The sequence below is a fragment of the Sycon ciliatum genome, chromosome 4, assembly GCF_964019385.1.
Source record: "Sycon ciliatum chromosome 4, ocSycCili1.1, whole genome shotgun sequence".
NCBI lineage: Eukaryota > Metazoa > Porifera > Calcarea > Leucosolenida > Sycettidae > Sycon > Sycon ciliatum.
In genome coordinates, this window is record NC_088646.1 from 35,828,548 (window position 1) to 35,849,120 (window position 20,573).

Consider the following 20,573-nt stretch of genomic DNA (forward strand, 5'->3'; position numbering starts at 1 on the left):
ATTACTATTCCTGGTAGATTTACATAATCATTATCATTCTACATACCGGTACTACAAAAAAAGAGTAGATAAACAAGAGTGTGCAACTCGCGGATGGGTTGGCCCACGGCGGAATTTTTTGTTGACGTAATCTTTTCGACGACGCACGCGCTGCGAGCCTTTTCAGTCCGTGCGCCAAATTCAAAAAAGTCGTCTAGAAGTTGCACTTTTATTTTGCAACCGCGGGAAATTTGAGAGGTCTGGAGAAGAAAATTCTCAATGGGACTCAAAATTGACAAACAAGACGACGACCAGCGCTCGAGCATAGTACCTTTTCGCCATTCCTTCGTGCATGATACCTATTCTAATTGATAAACACTACCCTCATGTTTCGTTTCATGCGCAACGGACGAAGCGAAGTGTCTTTTTTCGTCCACGAAAGAAAGGTAAGGAAATTGTCGTCTTCGCGACACCCTTCGGATTATTTAGTGGGGCATTGTGGGCCAAGGATATTTTTTCTTTTTCTTTACAACTGTCCCCAGGTACTGAGACGGCGCTGATATCCTAGGAGTTCTGTTAGTGCAAAATGCCAGGTTACTGACTTATGGCGAGGTTTGTCCACCCAAAAATATGGGAGATTTCTTGGATAACATACACACATAATACAGTGAATGGTATTGCAGTGGGCATCCAAAACGGTTGAACCAAACAAATATGGTATGATACCTAGAGGCTAGGCACACAAAAATCACTCAGGAATTGGACGCAAGTCCCGGGACCTTGGTGCGTCATTACACCCGGACATTGAATGTTTGCCGGCACACGGCTTTTGCTCCACCACTTCATACAAGTTTACGCACTCACTCAATTCGAAAGACTGGAACGAGACCAAACCGAATGTGACAACTAAGAGCGAGTTGTGCATTTGTTGGAACAACGTTCGGGCATTGCGAGAAGGATATCAGCAGGGTCCAACAATGGCAGCAACAGCACCAGGTGATTATGGAGTACCAAGGAGCTTGTATCATGCACATTACAGTGAGCAACAAGAGAAACCGTACTGTGGTACGTGAAATCAGAGCCTGGGCAGGATGATCGACACTGTACACTGTGCTACAGCGCCTCAATTGTGCGAGAGAAAACAAACAGACCAGCAAGCACAGATCATGAACTGGTACACAACATTGACAAAGCACAAACCGCACAGCAAAGTTACAGGGCATAGCCGAGCGTTTTGTTGCCAATGAATTGCTTGAGAAGGGAGCAGTATTCCTTGTAACATTGCATGGAGTAAACGAGAACGCAGAGTCAGAACCAGGCGTAACAAGGCAAGACGGCTACTGTACAGGGGCAGGCTTGACGATCACTTGCATACTCGCAATTTTGGTACAACCAGGAAATTAGGCATCACGTCATACCGAAGTGGCTTCAACACGCTACATTGCATTCATAGCTGTACGGTGAACCTGTTACACGAGCTTCTGTGAAACAGACAGCATGCCAATGACCTGCAAGCACCAACAAATGCAGCCGGTAAAACAAACGCAGCCGGTAAAACAAACGCTACATAACTGCCCAACATAAACTTGTACATGCTGATGAGAAGCAAGAATGTGCTTGATGTTGGAAGTTATGCTCGCATATTCAAAAACATGCATGGGAAACATCAATGACATTGTTCACGAATACAACAGAAACATCATACAGGGAGAGTAAGTAATCCTTCCTCCGTTTTGTATACGCGCACGCGCGCGCGTGTGGTAGATAAATCCGTTTGGCATGACTTTCGATCGAGGTTGCGTTCACCGTAGAGATAGGTGAACTCGAAGCCAACACCTCTCACTTTCGCTCTACTGCCCCTTTGGGGCCGATGCGATCCTTGTGCTAAGTTGTGGTAGTGGCTCAACAGAACAGGACAGGTGTGTGTGTGTGTGCACACGCGCGCGTGCGCGCATGTGTGTGTGTGTGTGTGCGTGCGTGTGTATGTGTAAGTGTGGTTTCTGAACTTTTCTCACAATCGTATAAGTTTCAAATTTTCGTGAAAACCCAGCTACACTGTGACCGGTACAATCGCATGTCGTTTACTAGTATCTGGCGGTCAGTCACATGGCATGTCGGGTATCCAACAGCACCGCACTGACAGCTTATAGACCTTATATTTAGTATTTATAGTCCTACTTCAAGTAAATGTAGACAGTCAGCATCATGAAAGTTGCCATTACGTAGAGTTAAATACAAGCCAGTCTCTAGAGATGAGCACGACTGTCTCAGGGTAATACTAGTGATAAATACAGGTACTTCGAAGTACTGTCTTTTTTATCTGTTAAGTTAACACAAGATGGCTTTGTAGCTTCAGTCGTCCAGAATATTCATTTTATTCCGCGGTTGCCGCATAATCGACACGCAACTGTACTTGTGCAAATCTCCAAACGCTACGTAATTGGCCGACATTTACTTGTCCACGGTGATGAGAAGCACGGCTCCTAATTTTTAAATCATGAAAGGATTACATATGCAGGTACATGCATACAATGTGCACTATCCTGAAGTCGTGCGCAAATATTCAAAATCATTCACCGAACACAGAGAGGCGCACATACCGTAAAGTACCGCGAGAGCGCCCCACCTTGATTTTGCTGCGACAGATTTATATAATACAGCCAGGGAAAGGAAAATCGTGTGGCAGAGTGCAACGAAGTTCGTACGGTGTGAGCAACTTAGTGTACTAAGGTCACACTAAGCAGGTTTTTGTGTGGAGCTCGTGTCCGCTCGAAGGCACAGATTGTCTGCAGAACGTGCAATATGTGTACAAAAATCGTGTCGTATAACCTACAGACCGGAGACCACCCCCACAATACGACCCCGAAAGGACGAGATGGTGGGGCGCTCTGGCGGTACTTTACGGTACATGTAAATACGAAGGAACCACATGCGCAGCAAGGAGATTAGTCATTACTTTACTTATGAGTTGATGGATAGAAGTTTCCTTTCAGCTGACCATTACCACTCATGAAAGCAATAGTGAGTGCTGTTGTTCTGATTCACAGGTATATATTCGGCACTTAGCGCAATGTGTTTTCGAAGCTAGGCACACGATTTGCATGAGGAAATCATGCAAAGATGTGGCATAAGGCCCTACAAACATGACCTAGGTAAAGGGATGCTATTATTTGCATTTGCAGTGCTTTGCCATAGGATAATTTGTGTATGATTGTGTTGATCAATTTCACATAATTTCACGACAGGTCATAGTTTATTTAGTGGGGTGTTGTGGGCCAAGGATCTACGACCATGTCTTTTGCATTTCGAACAAGTAGACACTTTCAACAATTCATACAAAAAATGCCTTCAGTGCAAAACATACCGTTCGGACACACCAGGCAGTCCTTTCCAGCCTTGATTTTCAAGTGCAGACGTATCCACGATGACCTTCGAGTGAACTGCGGCTTGGAACACTTTGAATACGAACCACACACTCAAACTAACTAGACCACCGCATAGCTAGTGTATTCACGGAGCCAAAGAAGTCTCCTTCTGCCCCCACAGGGTCTTGGTTAGTTCTCTAGAAGGGACGAGAGCCATACCTAAATTCAATAAATTCTCCAATTCCAAAAGCCTCAAATGAAGGCGTCTTGGTGACTTCGTTTCCCGCGGTTGCAAATAAAATCAGCCCTTGAGTACCCCTTGGCGCACGGACTGTTTTGGAGAGTTTTCCCCCGTGCACTTGGCTGGGCTTTATACTACAAGGTCGGTGCCCAGCACGTGCTCTCACACTGCTCTGCGGCAAAGCCGCGTTTCTCTGAAAAAAGGTGACGTAAACAAAAAATTCCGCCGTATGTGCAGATTGTGCAGGAGAGATCCGGAGTTGCACACTCTTGTTTATCTACTCTTGGTAGTAATCGTAGGTACTTCGAAGTACATAGAACATGCCAAGCAAGGAGTAGACCAGGGCAGGCCAGGGACTGAGACTGTGAGAGAGTGGTTTGCTACAAAAAGGAGTACAAAACTTGAAGGTCATGTATGATGTAGCAAACTACAAGTTAGTTGTAGCAATCCTCGCTGACTCCGGCTTACGTTGTACTAAGTCTTATTGTACTTGTAGGGAAGTAAGTAAGCCTAGTGCTGCGCGCTGACATGATGCCGAGAGTAGTCTACTAGTACTCGTGCATACTACCTAGCTACACTACAGGCCCTCTTTATTCTAGTGTGTGTGTGTGTGTGTGCGGGGGGGGGGGGAGGTTAAGTGCTTTTAAAAGGATGTGAGATAAACTCTGTCTGCAGTGGCGTTTTTCCTGCTGCCTACAAATATGCCCATGTCTGCTGGTAATGAAATCTGGTGATAAGACCGCACCCACCGATTACAGACCGATCTCGCTGCTACCTGTGGCGGCCAAGATCTTAGAGAAGGTTGTTCACAAACATGTCACTTCATATTTCACCCAGAATCCGGACTTGTCTGCCATACCAGCCGAACAATTCGCACACAGCTCGCATCATAGCTGCCGGTGAGGATGCTCTGCCGCTTTGCACAGACCGTGAGGTGGAATAGAGCGTGTATTGACAACGGTGACCACCGACCAGTGTGGAGTAGTCTTTGCGGATATGAGCAAGGTGTTCGACCGCGTACGGCACACAGGTCTACTGTACTGGACGAACTAGCAATGTACATGACATTGTATTGGCTAAGGCGGTAATGAAGTGCGGGTTCTAGCTCGGAAGTGTACTGTCTAAATCTAGTCTTATTCGCACCCATGTAGTGTACAGCATGTTTCCATGTATTGTACACCACGTGCACGGTGTCTTTAAATTTTGCCGTTGGTTGGAGCAACATGAAAATTACCGACCAGTCTCCCTTCTGAGCATTGCCACGGTCACGGTCCAAGATTGTGGAGACCATCATGAACAGGCAAACAGTTGTCAGCCACCTGGAACGTCACATGATCCTCTGTCCCAGACTCCCAGGCAGTTGGGCTTCCGCCCTCCATCATGAGCGGTCCGGCACAGTGGGTCTCTGTGGAATCGCTCGACTTGTTGCAGTCGACGTAGCTACTTGTAGTGGCATACTACACAAAGCTGGACTATCCGGCATTGGTGGGGAAGTATCGTCGGACCAATGCTGTTCCTTCTTTATATCAACGACATCTCTGATCGTGCCTCCCCAGAGTGCCAGCTAGCATCGTCAGTATGCAGATGACACAGCACTGTACTGTCTGATCCGTGTCAATGTCATGTCCCCTGCCACTTTTAACTCACACCCATAATCAGAGAGGAAACCGATGTCAAGCTCCTCAGCGTGAATTCGACCGCAAACTGTTGCTCCGTAACCACCTTCACCAGGTTGCAGTCAGGGCCAGCTAGTGTCCTGGCTTCTTCAAAAAGATGTGCCCAGTACTTGACGACAGCGGCCACCTTAGTTCATACAAATGCTTCATCCACCCCACTATGGAATATGCCCACTCCGGGTCTGGCAAGGCACAGCCCTGTCCAACCTCGCCAAGCTTGACCGCATCCAGTACAAGTGCATGTACAGCATTGACTCTGGGACCATGCTCCCAAGCTTGTCAGTGTGTCGGCAAGTCTCGGGAGCCCGCCCACCCCGGAACCCACCACCAGCATCAAGTGCAGCACTCCCACGCCTTCCGGTTGTGGAATCCCCTCCTGCAGCAAGTCCTGACTTCCAATATCGATCCTTCCCATTTGACCTGCTGTCCACGTGGAATGCTCTTCCCGCTGCCATCCTGAATGCTGCTCCATCCCAAGCAAAACTGAGACGGTAGTACATGTAGCAGATTACAAAAGCACCTCCTGGAGCACGCCGGTGCGACAGCTGTCGATGTGTACATCACAGACTGATGGTCTCGACTTAACTCACTAACCTTATGACCTGTGGAAAGTGAGCTCAGTTGCACACACGGGGGGGGGGGGGGTCTGGTTAGTGTTGTGACTGTTGTCGCTTGCCACTCTACTCGTTCCACGTGAATTGTCAATTATCGGAGAGCACCATTGCTATTGCAACGAAATATGATAAACGTACATGACTGCACAAGAGGCACGTATTCAAATGTACAAAAAAAGAGAAAAAAAGAGCAAGGTGGAAATATTTAAAAAATGTTTTGTACTCAACCACTCACGCATTGCACGGTAAATGATGAGCGAGAACTACTTCAAAGATCTCTCTTGTTATGTACACGGTTTTGTATTTTTGAGACAGAACCGATGACAACGTGCAGTTTGAAGCACTAGGTCATGATTCTGCCCCCTGCCTAAAGCCGGTTCCAGTCGCAGCACATCGCCAGCCCAAGGTAGCATAGAACGCCTGTCACAGACGCAGCACTTCAACAGGACCAATAGCATATCCAGTGGTAGCACATGTAGTACAGGTACGTGGCGGCGGCGGCGCACGTCAGAATAAGTCGCGTAGAGCCAGTGAGACGTCATCCTGGCTCATGTTAAGCTGTATACGCTGCTGAAGGTCACGAGTCGACGCGTCCAGGTGAATCAGGCGAGATGTAGCAAGGCTGGCGCAGATGGATCGCACAGATGGTGTTGAAGGAATGCGTTTTATTCCTGGCCAGAAGAAAAACACACAAGAAGAACATGGCATCATTATGGCACTATCCATAGCAAGTGATGTGATGAAAAAAGTTAGCTAATGTCTTCTCAGACAGACCAGTACAAGATATGGACCTCTGGACTATGCACTTGACTGTCCCTCCAGGAATGCGCGGACAGAAAGTTGAAATTCTGCGGCACAAATCGCTACATTATGCGGCGGATAGCGTGAATTCTGCGGCAATACTGCGGTATTTCTGCGGCGCTGCACCGGCGAAAAGACATGGCTATATGCTATGTACAAGTATCAATAAAAAATTTAGTGGTCGAAAACACACGATAGGCTCAATAGACAATACAGCAACGAAGAAAACTGGTACAGTTTGAATGCAACAAAATAGCGACAGGACACTGCACTGTGCATGTGCATGTGCATGAATATGAAGCGCGTGCTCGCATTGCCCCCAAACCGTGATTTTTCACGATTCTGCGGTGAAAACTGTGAATTCCGCGGGATATTAAAAAAACATGAATTCCGCGGATTTTACCGCGGCCGCGGAATCGCAGATTCCTGGAGGGACAGACTTGAGCACAGAACTGATATCACTAGTAGTAGGTTTCTCCAACTGACGGGGACCACACGACGCTTGCAGACAGCAAAAAAAGAACCTCCTACTACTAAGAACTACTACTAACGGACGGACCAAATGAAGATGGCATCAACAAATTATTTTATACTGATATCACTGCAAAGCACTGGTGATCTGGCTCCGTCTGCTCCTGTACAGCGACGGAATGCGTGGAGTGTACTGTGCACTAGGCTGCACGATGGTTCAGCAGGGAAGGACATGTGCACCGTAGTGTCGCGTATAATATAAAAGCACGACCTGCATAGACGCATGACTCCAATAGAAGCTGATTTTTCGAAGCACGCCGTGACACAGAAGCACGACTAGAATAGAAGCCACACTCTGCAAAGTACTCATGCAAGTACTTGCACAGTACATGCGTGACAGTACACACTGCACAGTGTACACTGACGATGTTGACGTAGCAGCATGTTTTAAAGAAGCATAACTTGAATAGAAGCATGGCTCAAACCCGGCTTATATACAGGTGAAATCCTGATAATTCGAACACCAAAATGCCGCGGAAAAACTTCTAATTATCCGGACATTCTAATTATCCAAACATGTACCCACAACACATTATGCATGTCAAAATGCTCGCATGACACGCAGAATTGTGTTGTATACATTACATGCATCATAGGAGTCGTGTGTCATATCATGTTTCTCATGCTATTCATCCTTGCACACGCTACACTAGACGTCTGCGTAAGGACAGCTTGCTGGTGTGCTGCATGCATTTATTGCTAGTTCCATGCATAGCTCTTTGCCCTACTGTGGCGGGAAGGTCGTCCCGTGCAGCCACAATGATCAGCTGCGCTACGGAGGTTCAGTTCCGGCAAACATGCGTGCGGATTTGCATTTTGCTGCTTGGTTTTGATGTATTTGTAGTTAGTGCAAGGAAAGAGCTTGCTGGTGCAGTTGTTGTTTTGGTTTTGGTTTTGAGTTTAGTTTGCTCTTTGTTGGTATCTGCTTTGAACGATCGCCTTTTGTGGAATCGTTACGCTCCTTGTGGTACAATAATACAGTCTTCAGAAATATCGAATACAAATTGCACTACGCACCTTAGTCTGAGCTTAGACACAGATTAGTGGACACTGAACCGCCTGTGCATGCAAACCAAACTGATTTGCAGAAAATAAAGCGAACTTCTAATATGGTTGGCTAACTTCGAATTATCAGCACAAATCCCACACATTTCTATGTAAGTGGATTCCGTGGGACTTCTAATTAACCGGACATACCCATTTCGAGGTTCTAATTATCAGAAATGTATATGTGGAAATCGTATTGACAGAAATCGGTCCCGGAAGAAACTTCTAATTAAGCAGTATGTTCTAATTAAGCCATATTCGAATTATCAGGATTTCACCTGTACCTGCTTTTATACGCGACATTCGGTAAGTGCCACAGAGGACCAAAATGATTTTTATTACAGTGAAACTCAAGACCTTGGGAAGTGGAAAAACAGTACTTACTATCCGCTGTATTTCTTATCCAAAGTCGAGTCCTGCCATCAATACGCAATACATGTGCAGTACATGTGTGTCTAAATACTCAAAATTATGTGTTGCACTCAGAAATATACGGGGTTAGTGTCACCAAACCAGGCGGCCTGCGCTGCGTACAACCTTCTCCGCACTGTCAACGTACTGAAGTACCTGTCAAGCCTGGTTCACATTCAATGTAACGCTGACGGCACGGGACGAAAGAGCCTGTCGGCAAGGCTGGGGCGAGCTGTACAATTCGTACGATGCGACAGGAAGTAGCTGCTGGGATGTTTAATGTCGATCGGCGCGAGTCATAAGGCACGGCCCGAGACGGGTTCACTTTCGGGCTTAAAGGGGAAGTATACCCTAAAATCAAATTTTCACCATCTGTAGTCTTCTGGGTGCTGAGTCGAATGGTCTTGGTCCGAGGAAGCTGCGACGCTCCCTTCCTACTTGAATCCCAATCGAACTCGCGCACTTCCACCGAAACTGGGTGACTGCGCCCTACTAGATGGGGATTTGTATGCAAAATGTCACTAAAAACGCCATTTCGTTCTTATAAAAGCACGGATGACCGCGATTGGCCCATATGTTGTAGTCTTTTGGACGCTGAGTCGACTGGTTTTGGTCCGAAAAGGCTGCGATGCAGCGTTCCTCCTTTATTCCCAATCGAACATGGTTGAACAAGCGGTCACGTGCTCCTGCGTACACCAGTCACCTGGTCACCGTGCCTGCAGGGTACAACTTACTAGCCTGTTTGACCTTTTTTGGGTGCAGTCCTGTCACTCGAGTTGAACTCGAGTTGAACCTTGGTGTGAAAGTTGTCACCTGCTGGCGCGGTGACCAGGTGATTTGGGCACCCAGGAGCACGTGACCACTTCTTCAACCATGTTCGATTGGGAATAAAGGAGGAACGCTGCATCGCAGCCTTTTCGGACCAAAACCAGTCGACTCAGCGTCCAAAAGACTACAACATATGGGCCAATCGCGGTCATCCGTGCTTTTATAAGAACGAAATGGCGCTTTTAGTGACATTTTGCATACAAATCCCCATCTAGTAGGGCGCAGTCACCCAGTTTCGGTGGAAGTGCGCGAGTTCGATTGGGATTCAAGTAGGAAGGGAGCGTCGCAGCTTCCTCGGACCAAGACCATTCGACTCAGCACCCAGAAGACTACAACTGGTGAAAATTTGATTTTAGGGTATACTTCCCCTTTAATTTCTTGATTTTTGGGACTTCTTTCACATGATTTATACTCAAGTGAAGCAGAATCACATTCACAAAACCGGTTTGCCATGAAGACCAAAAAAAGTAGCAATGAAAGTTGTGCCATTCTAGTAATATCCCCAGAAAGAGATAAAACAGCTCAACTGTCACATTTGTTGACTATCCCAAAATACAGCAAGTGACATGAGATCATCTTAGCTTGCTAAAATTCAACTCATGGCCGTGTGAGCCATTCGGTGAGTTATCATGGGAAGCATAGTGTCGAAATTCAGAAAATTGCTAGTTGCTGCACGACGCTGTCTCAGTTCACACTCGAAATGCAGCCATTTTGTAAGCCTGCGTTCCGCATGCGGTATGAAAAGGTGAAAAGGTTCAACTCTATTCATTGGTTTGAGGGAAAGATGCAAACGGGAAACGTCTGAAGAAAAAATGGACTGTCACCACCAGGACTCAACTCTTCCGATTAATTCCGTCGCTTTCCGACTTGTACGGTAGTACGTTTGCATTTCCGTTTCAAGCGTTCACATTGGACGCCGTCAATTGGCGTCATGACCGTCGCGCCCCGACGAATGTGAACTGGGCTTCAAGCGAACCTGCGATGTGTACAGGTGTACGAAAACACCAACATAGTACTAGTATTTAGTAGTGTGCGAGGCCGGCTCGATCGGGACATGCTGAAAAATCCGTCATAACGTTACACGAGTTGAACGTGCTATCAGAGTACGTTGTGCCCGTACACATTTGCATACTGGTATGCGGTCATGGCAGGAAAATCCGTGCGACGAAAAAGGACTGCACTGAACCAGGTGTACGTCTTTCCCGGGTACACACTAAGTGAGTGCCACAGTACTTGAAGCACTGCTCTGTAGAACATGTCTTGATGTGCGCAAGCTCCACTGCAGCCACTTCTTTACACGAATAACCCATATGAGGATGGTGTGTGTAGGGTTTTTCATACTACTCCGTAGAGGAAGAAAAAGCCTAGAGACTTCTTCGAACGCCCAGGAGAATCATACGGTCTTTGTTCAAGTATGTATGGGTTCTGCTTCAATTCCACCGCCAAAGGCATTGCGAAGACTGGTTGTGAATACGTGCACATGTACTACAGCTGCACTAACACCATGCACTACTTCCAGTAGAAAAAGTACTTGTACACTCATACCTCGTTTATCCGGGCGGTCCGGGACCGGACACTGCCAGTAACTTTGAAATGTCCGTAACTCTGAATCACATACAGGTACGTTTTGATGGGGAAAGGCCAGAGATATGGCATGTGATGTCACTATTTCCACGGAAAAAGCAACAAAAGAGTAGTAATATCTCTACTAAAACTCGCCTGAAGGGTGCCCAGTAGACCGAAAAGCCCATAATTTCGGTGTCCGGATAATAGAGGCATGAGTGTACCATGGACATATAGCCATGTGAAAGGTGACCGGGGAAAAATGACAGACACAGTGTGCAGACTTATCCGTCCGCAGAGTCATTGTCATCATCAATGTCAACACAACGAAATGGTAACGCAATTCACGAACAAGTGAAGCTGCGGGGTCGTTGCAATGGTGATTGGTTACCTTGTGTCTGGCATATCAAAGTTAGCGTTGACAGTACCTGAAAGTTTGGAAACGCAAAGCAAACAGTAGCAACCGTCATCATTCGAGGTGATGTGTATGGTGCGGCACCGCAAGCACGGGCTTGCCACTCAAAACCAAGCGTATGCGGTAGGGGTGAAACGATTAGTTCGAATATTCGAGTATTCGTTCGAAAATTTCAAACGAGCGAGTATTCGAAATTTTGCACTCGATCGTTTTTTTTAAATATTTTTTTTAGGATTGGCATTGTATTTTTTTTAAACTTTTGTTGTACCGCTGGTCCACTGGTATGCATGCGTTATTCATGGCTTTGAGTCAGTTTTTTTAAGACTTGGACGGTTCACCACGGCAAGTAACGTTCTGAGATATGAAAGTACTGATGAAAATTGTTACTTTACACTCTGTACAAGACGTTGGCGACTTTTGTTCTATGTTCACAGATAATTTCTTCCGAATTGGTCGAGAACTTGCAAATCTAGCGCTTTTGAATTTTGATAAAATACTCGAAATAATCGGATACTCGATCGAATATTATGAACGAGTGATCGGTTGGTCAAAATAGATACTCGTTTCACCCCTAGTATGCGGCAATAATGTCACTCACATACAGTCAACTTCGCTAATAACGACTGCGGATATAATGACAATTCGCGAATAACGACAGAATTCCCATGCCCAGAGCAAAGTCCCATCTAACTGTAATACACAATAACAAGAGTGCATAAACAAGAGTATGCAACTGTGGTTATGGGTCAGTGCGCGGTGCGCTGCCTTCATTACGTAACTTGCCTTCATCACGCTCTGAAAGCATGCATTCAAACTCTCAATTTCTCGCACGAGCCCATCCGTTTTTGCTCGATTCGTTCCAGTACCTACACAATCTCTGAATTCTGGTGCGTGAACTCCAGTTCCGTACGAAAGTTCACTGCAAACTGGAGGGAAAGTGCGGTATTTGGTTTTCCGCAGTGCGCGGACTGCAGCTGAATGATGTAATGAAGGCAGCGCGCCGCGCATCTGGCCCATAGAAAAGAGATCACAGTTGCATACTCTTGTTTATGGACTCTTGATAATAATGAGACTTCGGGTATAAAGACACCTTTCTGATGCCCCGCCGAGTGTCGTTATACGCAAAGTTGACTGTAATCTCTATACAAACCTTGCAAAGTTTACAAGTACTTGTCACTCATCGGACACATCAAAGACAGACGTATTTCTACGCCCCATCATCAAAATTACTAGTAACTACAAGTCCACAACATATGTCCACAGTAATGTGAGTGCACCAAATGCAAGTTTATTTTTCTTCATTTTTCCCTGCTCAGTCCCTAAAACTTATGAATACCGTATTAAATGTCGCGCATATAAACCAGGCTTATTCATGTAGAAGCTAATGTCAAGGCTAGGCTTCTATTCAAGCCAGTAGATGCACTTACATCGCTGAATGATGTTTCTTCAATGCCACACCTCTTGAATTCTGTAACTATTGCCTGGAGAAAGAGCTTCTCGAAGAAGGATGCATTGCTGTTGGAAGCAAAAGAACACGGTAAAAAGGAAACTCCTTTCCAACCACAAAATCACGTTCTACACAATTCAAACAGTGTCAAGGGCTGACTGGGAATTAATCATTCTAGAAGAGTTGGTTCAGTTTAACGTTCAACAAGAAAGAGCACAAACGTCAGGTTCTTCAACACCAACAACACACCTCTGCTGTACTTAAACTCATTGTTCCTATTTCTCTGTTCTTTACCTGAGGAGAAGGCTCAACAGTTTACTTGTGAAATGTTTTCAAAACGTTGGTGTTGTAGAACCTGAAGTTTGTACTCTTTCTTACCGTTCCAGCATTTTTGTCTCCAAAGAAGCTTTAAAACATCCAATACAAATAATAGTGCCTTCTTGGCTTGAGTTGAGAAAGTTGAGAAAGAAATCCACTGCCCGTGCAGACACAGCAAGAACTGAACTCAGGAAAAGTGGACTTCTGAAAACAATGAGCGCGTGAGAATTTGGTTGGGAGCAAAGCATGTGCCTTATGTGTTAACGTATTTTTTACGCACACGCAACACATGGCCACAAGCCGTGAACACAGCAGATTTTCTTGAGAGCCAATGCAATACAGCATAATTGTAGAAAGCGGATAATTACCTGATTGCAATCAGTTTGGGAGACGACGTGATAGCCTTGAGTGCTTCATTGACCAACCCCATTGTGACCACCTTTGTACCATTACCTTCGTCTGCCTTCTTTTTCTTGTTCATCAGTTCCACAGCCAGCAGACAGATACTTAGAGCACGGCGTGCATCGCCAGACACACCAGCCACCTGTTCAAACACACGCACAAGCACACACGCATCCACACACACACACACAATGACAATGCTGTAATGAATAGCACGAAGGAAGGAGATAGAGATGGATATTAATTAAAGTTAACGAGCTCCGGATTTTTGTTTGGGAGCAGGTGAAATTTTAACGAATTCTCGCTGTCAAATGTCAAGAGATAAGTCTAACAAATGAGGACTGAGACCTCTATAAGAGAGAGACAGAGAGACAGAGAGAGAGAGAGAGAGACAGAGAGAGAGAGAAAGAGAGAGAGAGAGAGAGAGAGAGAGAGAGGGAGAGAGAGAGAGAGAGAGAGAGAGAGAGAGAGAGAGAGAGAGAGAGAGAGAGAGAGAGAGAGAGAGAGAGAGAGAGAGAGAGAGAGAGGGAGAGAGAGAGAGTTTAAACCTATGACAAATGTGTGACAAACCTGTCTCGCACCTCAGTAAAACTCTCTGCTACAAATTATTCTATGAATAAACGCCGTGGAGACAACAATTTTAATAAAGCAATAAAAAGAACTAACTCTGCCGTAACCATCATGCATCAACGAATATTCCACTGATGATAGTGACATGAAAATCAATTATGGAAAACATTTGACTTCGTTGATGCATGATGGTTACGGCAGAGTTAGTTCTTTTTATTGCTTTATTACAATTTTTCTACTTCAAGTATAATACTCAGTGATGTGAAAGGAGTAGGGTTTTCCTGGGCGGGAGTTATCATCTAGCCGTTAAAAAACAATACCAAAAGTACATCAACATACCTTTCGAGCTACAAACTCCACAGCTTCTTTCTCAAACACACATAGGTCTTCAACGCGTGATAAGACAATCTCCTTAAGTTGCTGGTATGAGTAAGGCTGGAACGTGAGACGTTGAAGACCCTGAAGACACATTGCCAAAGTTGAGTATAAAACAATAGCACGTGAAACGTTGAAAGCCCTCGGAAAACAAGACGCATTGCCAAAGTTGAGCGTAAAACACCCATACAACTAGAACATTTTAGCACAAGTCGGAACTCACTAGCAAGTACTAGTAACCGCTTTTTAACATCGCAAACAGTTCCTGATAACAGTCAGTGAGATACTAATACAGGAGTGTCAACAGACCAGGAATACCAGAACGGGCTGGCTGGTTGGTAGGTTCTACGTATCCACTCGTAAAAACAGTCCTGGGACATGCACAGGTCCCTGACGGCATATAAGCTAGCAAGTGTACCTATATAGACCTGAGCATGCGATCGAAATAGGTAGGTACTACTAGGTGATGATCAAAACGCAACTGGTCTATTGCTTTTAAAATATTTTGGAAATATGTCAAGGCGGAGCAAACCTCCAGCGACAGATCAGAGGTAGCGATTGATGCAGTGCAAGCCTGTCCCGGATCACGGCATTCACAATCTCAACAAGCGATGAAAACAAAGATGTGCATTCTCGCTTTGCAGTTTGCAATCTTGCTCTTTGGCATGGGCTTACCAGACGGCTAGAAACACGGCCCATCATAGCTCTTTCCGGCAAGTCCATGGTGTTGGCAATCGCCAGCACTACCAGTGGACAGCCAGGTTTGCTTGGCCAGTCAAACAGTTGGTAGAGAACCGTCTGCTTGCGCGTCAACAGCAAATCCAGCTGGGGAGAATTAAAACACAACGAAGATAAATTGATGAACAACATTCAGACAATTTCCAAAGAACAACGAAGATTTACACCAAAGACCAATAATTGAGGGTTTTTGTCGAAAAACAAACAAAGCACTAAGACAGACTCACAGCTGCCATCATAAACAAGAGAAAATGGGCTGCACTAGCATATGTACAAAACTATAATTATGTAGCACTATGCAAAGCAAAGGCAAAAGCGAACATCCAGTTACTGTCACCAGCAAACGACAGCACCTACCTCATCAACAAGCAAGACAATTGGAGATTTTATTGTCGAGGGATTACCGAAGAACTTATCCAATAGCTGCGCCGCATGCTCCGCAGTCACACGTTTGTCGGTGCCGTTCAACTCCTGGTCACAGATAGAAAACCAGGAAGCAATTAATGAATCACATTCGGCATTAAGCCTACTCCACAATACACACGCCAAGAAATGTACAACAAACACACCATACGGTCTGTCAATAATGTGGATATGCTGCATGCAAATCTAGCCCACAACCTTGAACTATGCACATCTGATGTGTGAATATGGCCTCAACATGTGTGTGTGTGTGTGTGTGTGTGTGTGTGTGTGTGTGTGTGTGTGTGTGTGTGTGTGTTTGTGTGTATGAGAGAGAGAGAGAGAGAGAGAGAGAGAGAGAGAGAGAGAGAGAGAGAGAGAGAGAGAGAGCGAGAGCGAGAGCGAGAGAGAGAGAGAGAGAGAGAGAGAGAGAGAGAGAGAGAGAGAGAGAGAGAGAGAGAGAGAGAGAGAGAGAGAGAGAGAGAGAGAGAGAGAGAGACTAGTAGGCTCAGCAGAACCATGATGCGGGACCATCAATCACAGCTATTCAGACTTCCAGGATTAAAGGAGTGTAGTCATTTACCTTCCAAATCTGCACGTACGCCTGCTTAGGCTCGGAGAGGCGCATGCCATTGATCTCAATGAATCGAAATTCGCCAAGATCACCCTCTTCAACCCAGGATTGGAGTTCCGTAATGGCAGCATGGACGGTGGCAGTTTTGCCTGTTCCCGGCACTCCGGAGATGTATAGACATCTGAGAATATGTCACAGTGGAAGTGCAATTCTACGCTCAAAAACTGACCAACTGGATTGCAACAACAGCCACTTGATTGTGCGTTACACAGCCAAATGGACAAAAGAAAGGGAAGTTAGCACATGTCATTGAAGCTGAATGCTTTCAGGTCTATTCAGCCATACCCACACCATTGTCTCCTAAACACATTCCAGGCGTACAGTATACTCATACAGTACATATGATATCGTGCCACTGTACAAATAATCAAAGCTCACGGCAGCGAGAAAATGGAGTTCACACGCTGCACACAGGACGTGTATCCCTATGATCCACCAAACACGGCAAACCTCAGATACATGTTCTCGCACATATCCATGGAAAGTAGAACGCCACACTGCTCCTTACCCTCCAGTGGAGCTTCCTAGCTTGCCCTCGAGGAATGTCAAAACTGTCTCATACTCAGAGTCTCTGCATGGAAGGGACTTGGGAACTGTCCCACACTGCAACCTTCACAGCCACATTGCACACAGCAAATGAGAGAGCAAAGATCAACAATTATGACTGTCACCTCATTGTATGAGAATACGGAAAAAGACGATTTTCCGACCGACTCGGCCACAGCATGGATTTAACTGAATCAGCATGGCCCTCCACACTAGACCAAGCTCCTCTGCTGATGTACACAGCTACACATCACCACCACAGTGGGCACACTTCCATTGAGATATAGATAGATCAGAATGACAGATCCTTCAGAAAGCTTCTATTTTGCTCAGAGCTCCTTAGGGGACGTAGGTGATGAATAAACAACACACAGTACATGCATGATGTACTATTGGCGGAAACAGTCCTCACTACGGCGCCGTCACTACGGCGACGACATGGAAGCATACGCGCCTGCCAACAGCGCAGCATGGTGTGATGGCGCCAGCTGGTGTTAACGAAAAACAATTATTTATCACGAAACTCACACTTTCCCAGTAAAAACAATAATATGCGTATCTACCTGGCTGGGTACACCGCCCATGGTCTTAACCCCAAGCAGTATGTTCAACAAGAATGACTTTCGTGACGCTTTGTGTCTGCGCTATGGTTTGGCTCTTGATAGTGTGCCTTCATCGTGCGTCTGTGGCCGTGATATGACAACCTATCACACGCGATCACAAGTAATGAGCCAGTTGGCTGACCATGAGCGTCCGAAGAAGCGCCAGTACGCCTTACGGATAAACCATGTTGATCGCGGCTCATTCACGCCCTTGGTGTTTTGCCACAAATGGCATGTGTAGTACGGAGGCCACCATTTTCCTGCGCACTTTGGCTGCAAGATTACATGATCGTCATCGCGACTTGCCGCATTCCCTTGTTGTGCGGCAATTGCGCTCGAGGATCAGTCTGTGCCTTGTGCGGTGGCAAATTACCTGCCTTCGGGGTGCCCGTGCGTCCTAAGGAGGCATGCTGGTGGCGGCGCTCATAGCTTCGTCATGGAGTGCCGGGCCCGTGCTCATCTTTTGACCTGACTGTGATCGTCAATGTTCTTTTCACATGCACTGACTTTATTTATTACTTCACTATTCAAGCAGGAACACAATAATTCTTGTTGTTGTTGTTTTGTTGTTTGCTGACTGTTTTGCTTTTATTGTCTGTGGAAACGTGCTGACTGTGCTTTATCCATGTTTGATCATCTTGAGTGGGGTTTCTTTGATCACTCTGTAGTGGTTTCTATTTCATGCTTCTCAGTGTGTAAGACTTCATTCACTCTTTTTCTCTTTCTTTTCTTCTTCTTTGTAGGAAATTGGGTGTTTCTTGCTTACATACATGTACCTTCATTTGCTGTTGCTCCATGCCTTCTTTTTTTATGGTTGCTGTTGCTAATTTGTTAAAAAGTCGGCGCGGAAATTTGGATTGGAATAAAAACGATTCGCCCAGTAAAAACAATAATTAAGTGGTGAAACGAATATTCGAATATTCGATCGGTTGGTCACATTCGAATATTCTTTAAGTCGCATTCGAGTATTCGTGACGTCACTTCGAATGCAGTGCGTATACATACATGCACGCCAAACACAGTACAGTGCAGTGCACACAGCCTGCCTGTGTCTTTGTACACATTTACGTGCATACTGGACTGTAAATGTTCCACATAACATGTACTGTAAAGCGTGAAATTTTCGCGGCGTTTTTAGTTCGCGTTTTCAGAATCCGGACAGGTTTGCGAGGTTTTAATTTTGCGATTGCAGAATGTGCTACTAAGGCATTCTTGCTAAACCTTTCATGGATCTCCTTTTCGCACTGTCTAAATTTCGCAATTTCCACGCGGTCGCGAATTTCGCAGAAATTAGACCATCGCAATAATTTCACGGTTTACAGTAGGGGTGAAACGGTTCCATGTTTTTCATGTTCGGGTACCCGAATGCCAGCATTGTTTCCCACGGTCCGGGTATCGGTTCCATGCACTCTTTTCTCCAGACCGACAAAATGCGTTCGCGACAATTATTTTTTAGAAAAAAACATTTTTACGAGCAAGAATGAGACATCGGAGAGTCCAAGTGCGAAGAAGATAATGACCAGAGAACTCTTTGGAAGAGTGGGGATCGTAAGGTAAGACAATTAAAATCTTGAGTAGACGTGACGTGTACATGTATTTGTACAAGAACGAGATTTTTCGAGTTTCGGTTCGAAATTTGACAGAACGGGTACCCGATTCTTTTCAGCTGGCGGTTCCAAAACCGGTTCCTTACCCGAACCGTTTCACCCCTAGTTTACAGTATGCACTTCGAAGTAGCCGTATGTGGCAGTGCATTTTATGTCAGCGGCACTGCCGTTTGTCATACCTAATAATAATGACATTATCCATCAAATGACTGAGAGGAGGGCATGTGATGTCATCTGTGTTACCAAAAGAATACTCGTTCGTTCGTTCGTTAAGCCAAAGAATATTCGGCTACTAGGTTTTGACATTCATTTCACCACTACTTGTCAGGGAAGTGAGAACCAGTGTATGACTCTGTGAAGTGTGATGCCGTACCGCACTGCAGATGCGTGCTCGACCTTGTTGGACATGTACGCAACAGTTCCCACCCTCTTGACTAGGGATAGCACAAACCCTGAGTTTTGATTGGTCTCTACGACTCCCTGCTCTTGTCGTTTGGTCGGTGTAGGACACATGCACAGTGTTTGCAGGGCGAGTACTTTTTCATGTAGTACTGAATGCTGCAAGTAGGATTCGCCCATCCGCCCCTCCCCACCTGGACCTACTCGAAGGGCCGCGGAGGTAGGGGGGCTCTGGCAGGATTTTACGGTATTTGACGCATTCACCCGCTGACTTGCATTCATTTGATTACGTTACGATGTTCATAAGTGACACTTTACAGTTCCTTGCTTCCTTCCTTGCCACACGTATTACAGACACTACTATAACCCCACTTCATCTTTGGCTTCACCATAACACCTATGCTGCTATTTAGCGCCTGATGACAATATAATTATCTTCGTTTTGCATTATGGTGATTGGACTCTCCCCTTTTCTTTGCACTGCTATAATTATATACTGTGCTGGTGCAAGAATCCTGTCAGTGACAAATTATCCACTGATGAAAGTCACTAAAACGCTCGTTATGCAAAAACAACTAGAACCCACAACTGGTGCGATGTGGTGTGGCGTGAGTACCACGTTCATTCTCCATACAAGTATTTCAAGCACTCAGAAAAAATAAAACATCATTCCGGTCACTGGGTGAATGTATACGGGCACAGCGCTATTTCAGGGACGTATCAAAGTTAGTTTACCTGGTGAAAACCTCTTCCACATCGTTTTCAGCTTGTCGCACAGGCTGCTCCCTGGTAGGCAAAGGGCTGAGGAGTGAGGTTGCAGATACCTTCCCACCTTGCTTCACGTGCCGTGTCAGGGCCAACTCACTAGGTGTTTTGCTTTTCGCGGTGATCGCCTTGGCTGAGCGTAAAGGAGCTTTCAAACGAGACTTTGCAGGACTAGTGGTGGCTTTCTTGGTCTTTGCCTTGGCCATAGTTTACATTTTGAAGCTACCACTTATTTTCATTTCACTTCATTCGACAACTCTCTTGATATGTGTGCAATACTGTGCATGCATGGGAGTT

General features: G+C 45.7%; 1 protein-coding gene and 1 long non-coding RNA gene across 3 annotated transcripts; both read right to left on the bottom strand.

The window, feature by feature from the left end:
- Positions 1-783: 783 nt before the first annotated feature.
- On the bottom strand, positions 784-3,674 carry LOC135815923 (uncharacterized). The gene is made up of 2 exons (XR_010553332.1): positions 3,344-3,674; positions 784-1,487 (listed from the first exon to the last, which is right to left on the bottom strand). It is a non-coding gene; the product is annotated as an uncharacterized LOC135815923 (long non-coding RNA).
- Positions 3,675-5,966: 2,292 nt separating this feature from the next.
- On the bottom strand, positions 5,967-20,547 carry LOC135815924 (origin recognition complex subunit 1-like). 2 transcript variants are annotated; one of them, XM_065329276.1, is made up of 10 exons: positions 20,247-20,546; positions 16,866-16,967; positions 16,307-16,478; positions 15,679-15,792; positions 15,259-15,408; positions 14,548-14,667; positions 13,605-13,780; positions 12,899-12,986; positions 11,448-11,484; positions 5,967-6,546 (listed from the first exon to the last, which is right to left on the bottom strand). In XM_065329276.1, the coding sequence occupies exons 1-10, from the start codon at positions 20,480-20,482 to the stop codon at positions 6,383-6,385; spliced, it is 1,359 nt and encodes a 452-aa protein (XP_065185348.1). In that variant the 5' UTR covers positions 20,483-20,546; the 3' UTR covers positions 5,967-6,382. The 2 variants fall into 2 exon arrangements, with proteins under 2 accessions (XP_065185348.1, XP_065185349.1); XM_065329277.1 differs by lacking the exon at positions 5,967-6,546 and adding an exon at positions 8,224-8,266 and having other exon boundaries at positions 20,247-20,547.
- Between the last annotated feature and the right edge of the window lie 26 nt (positions 20,548-20,573).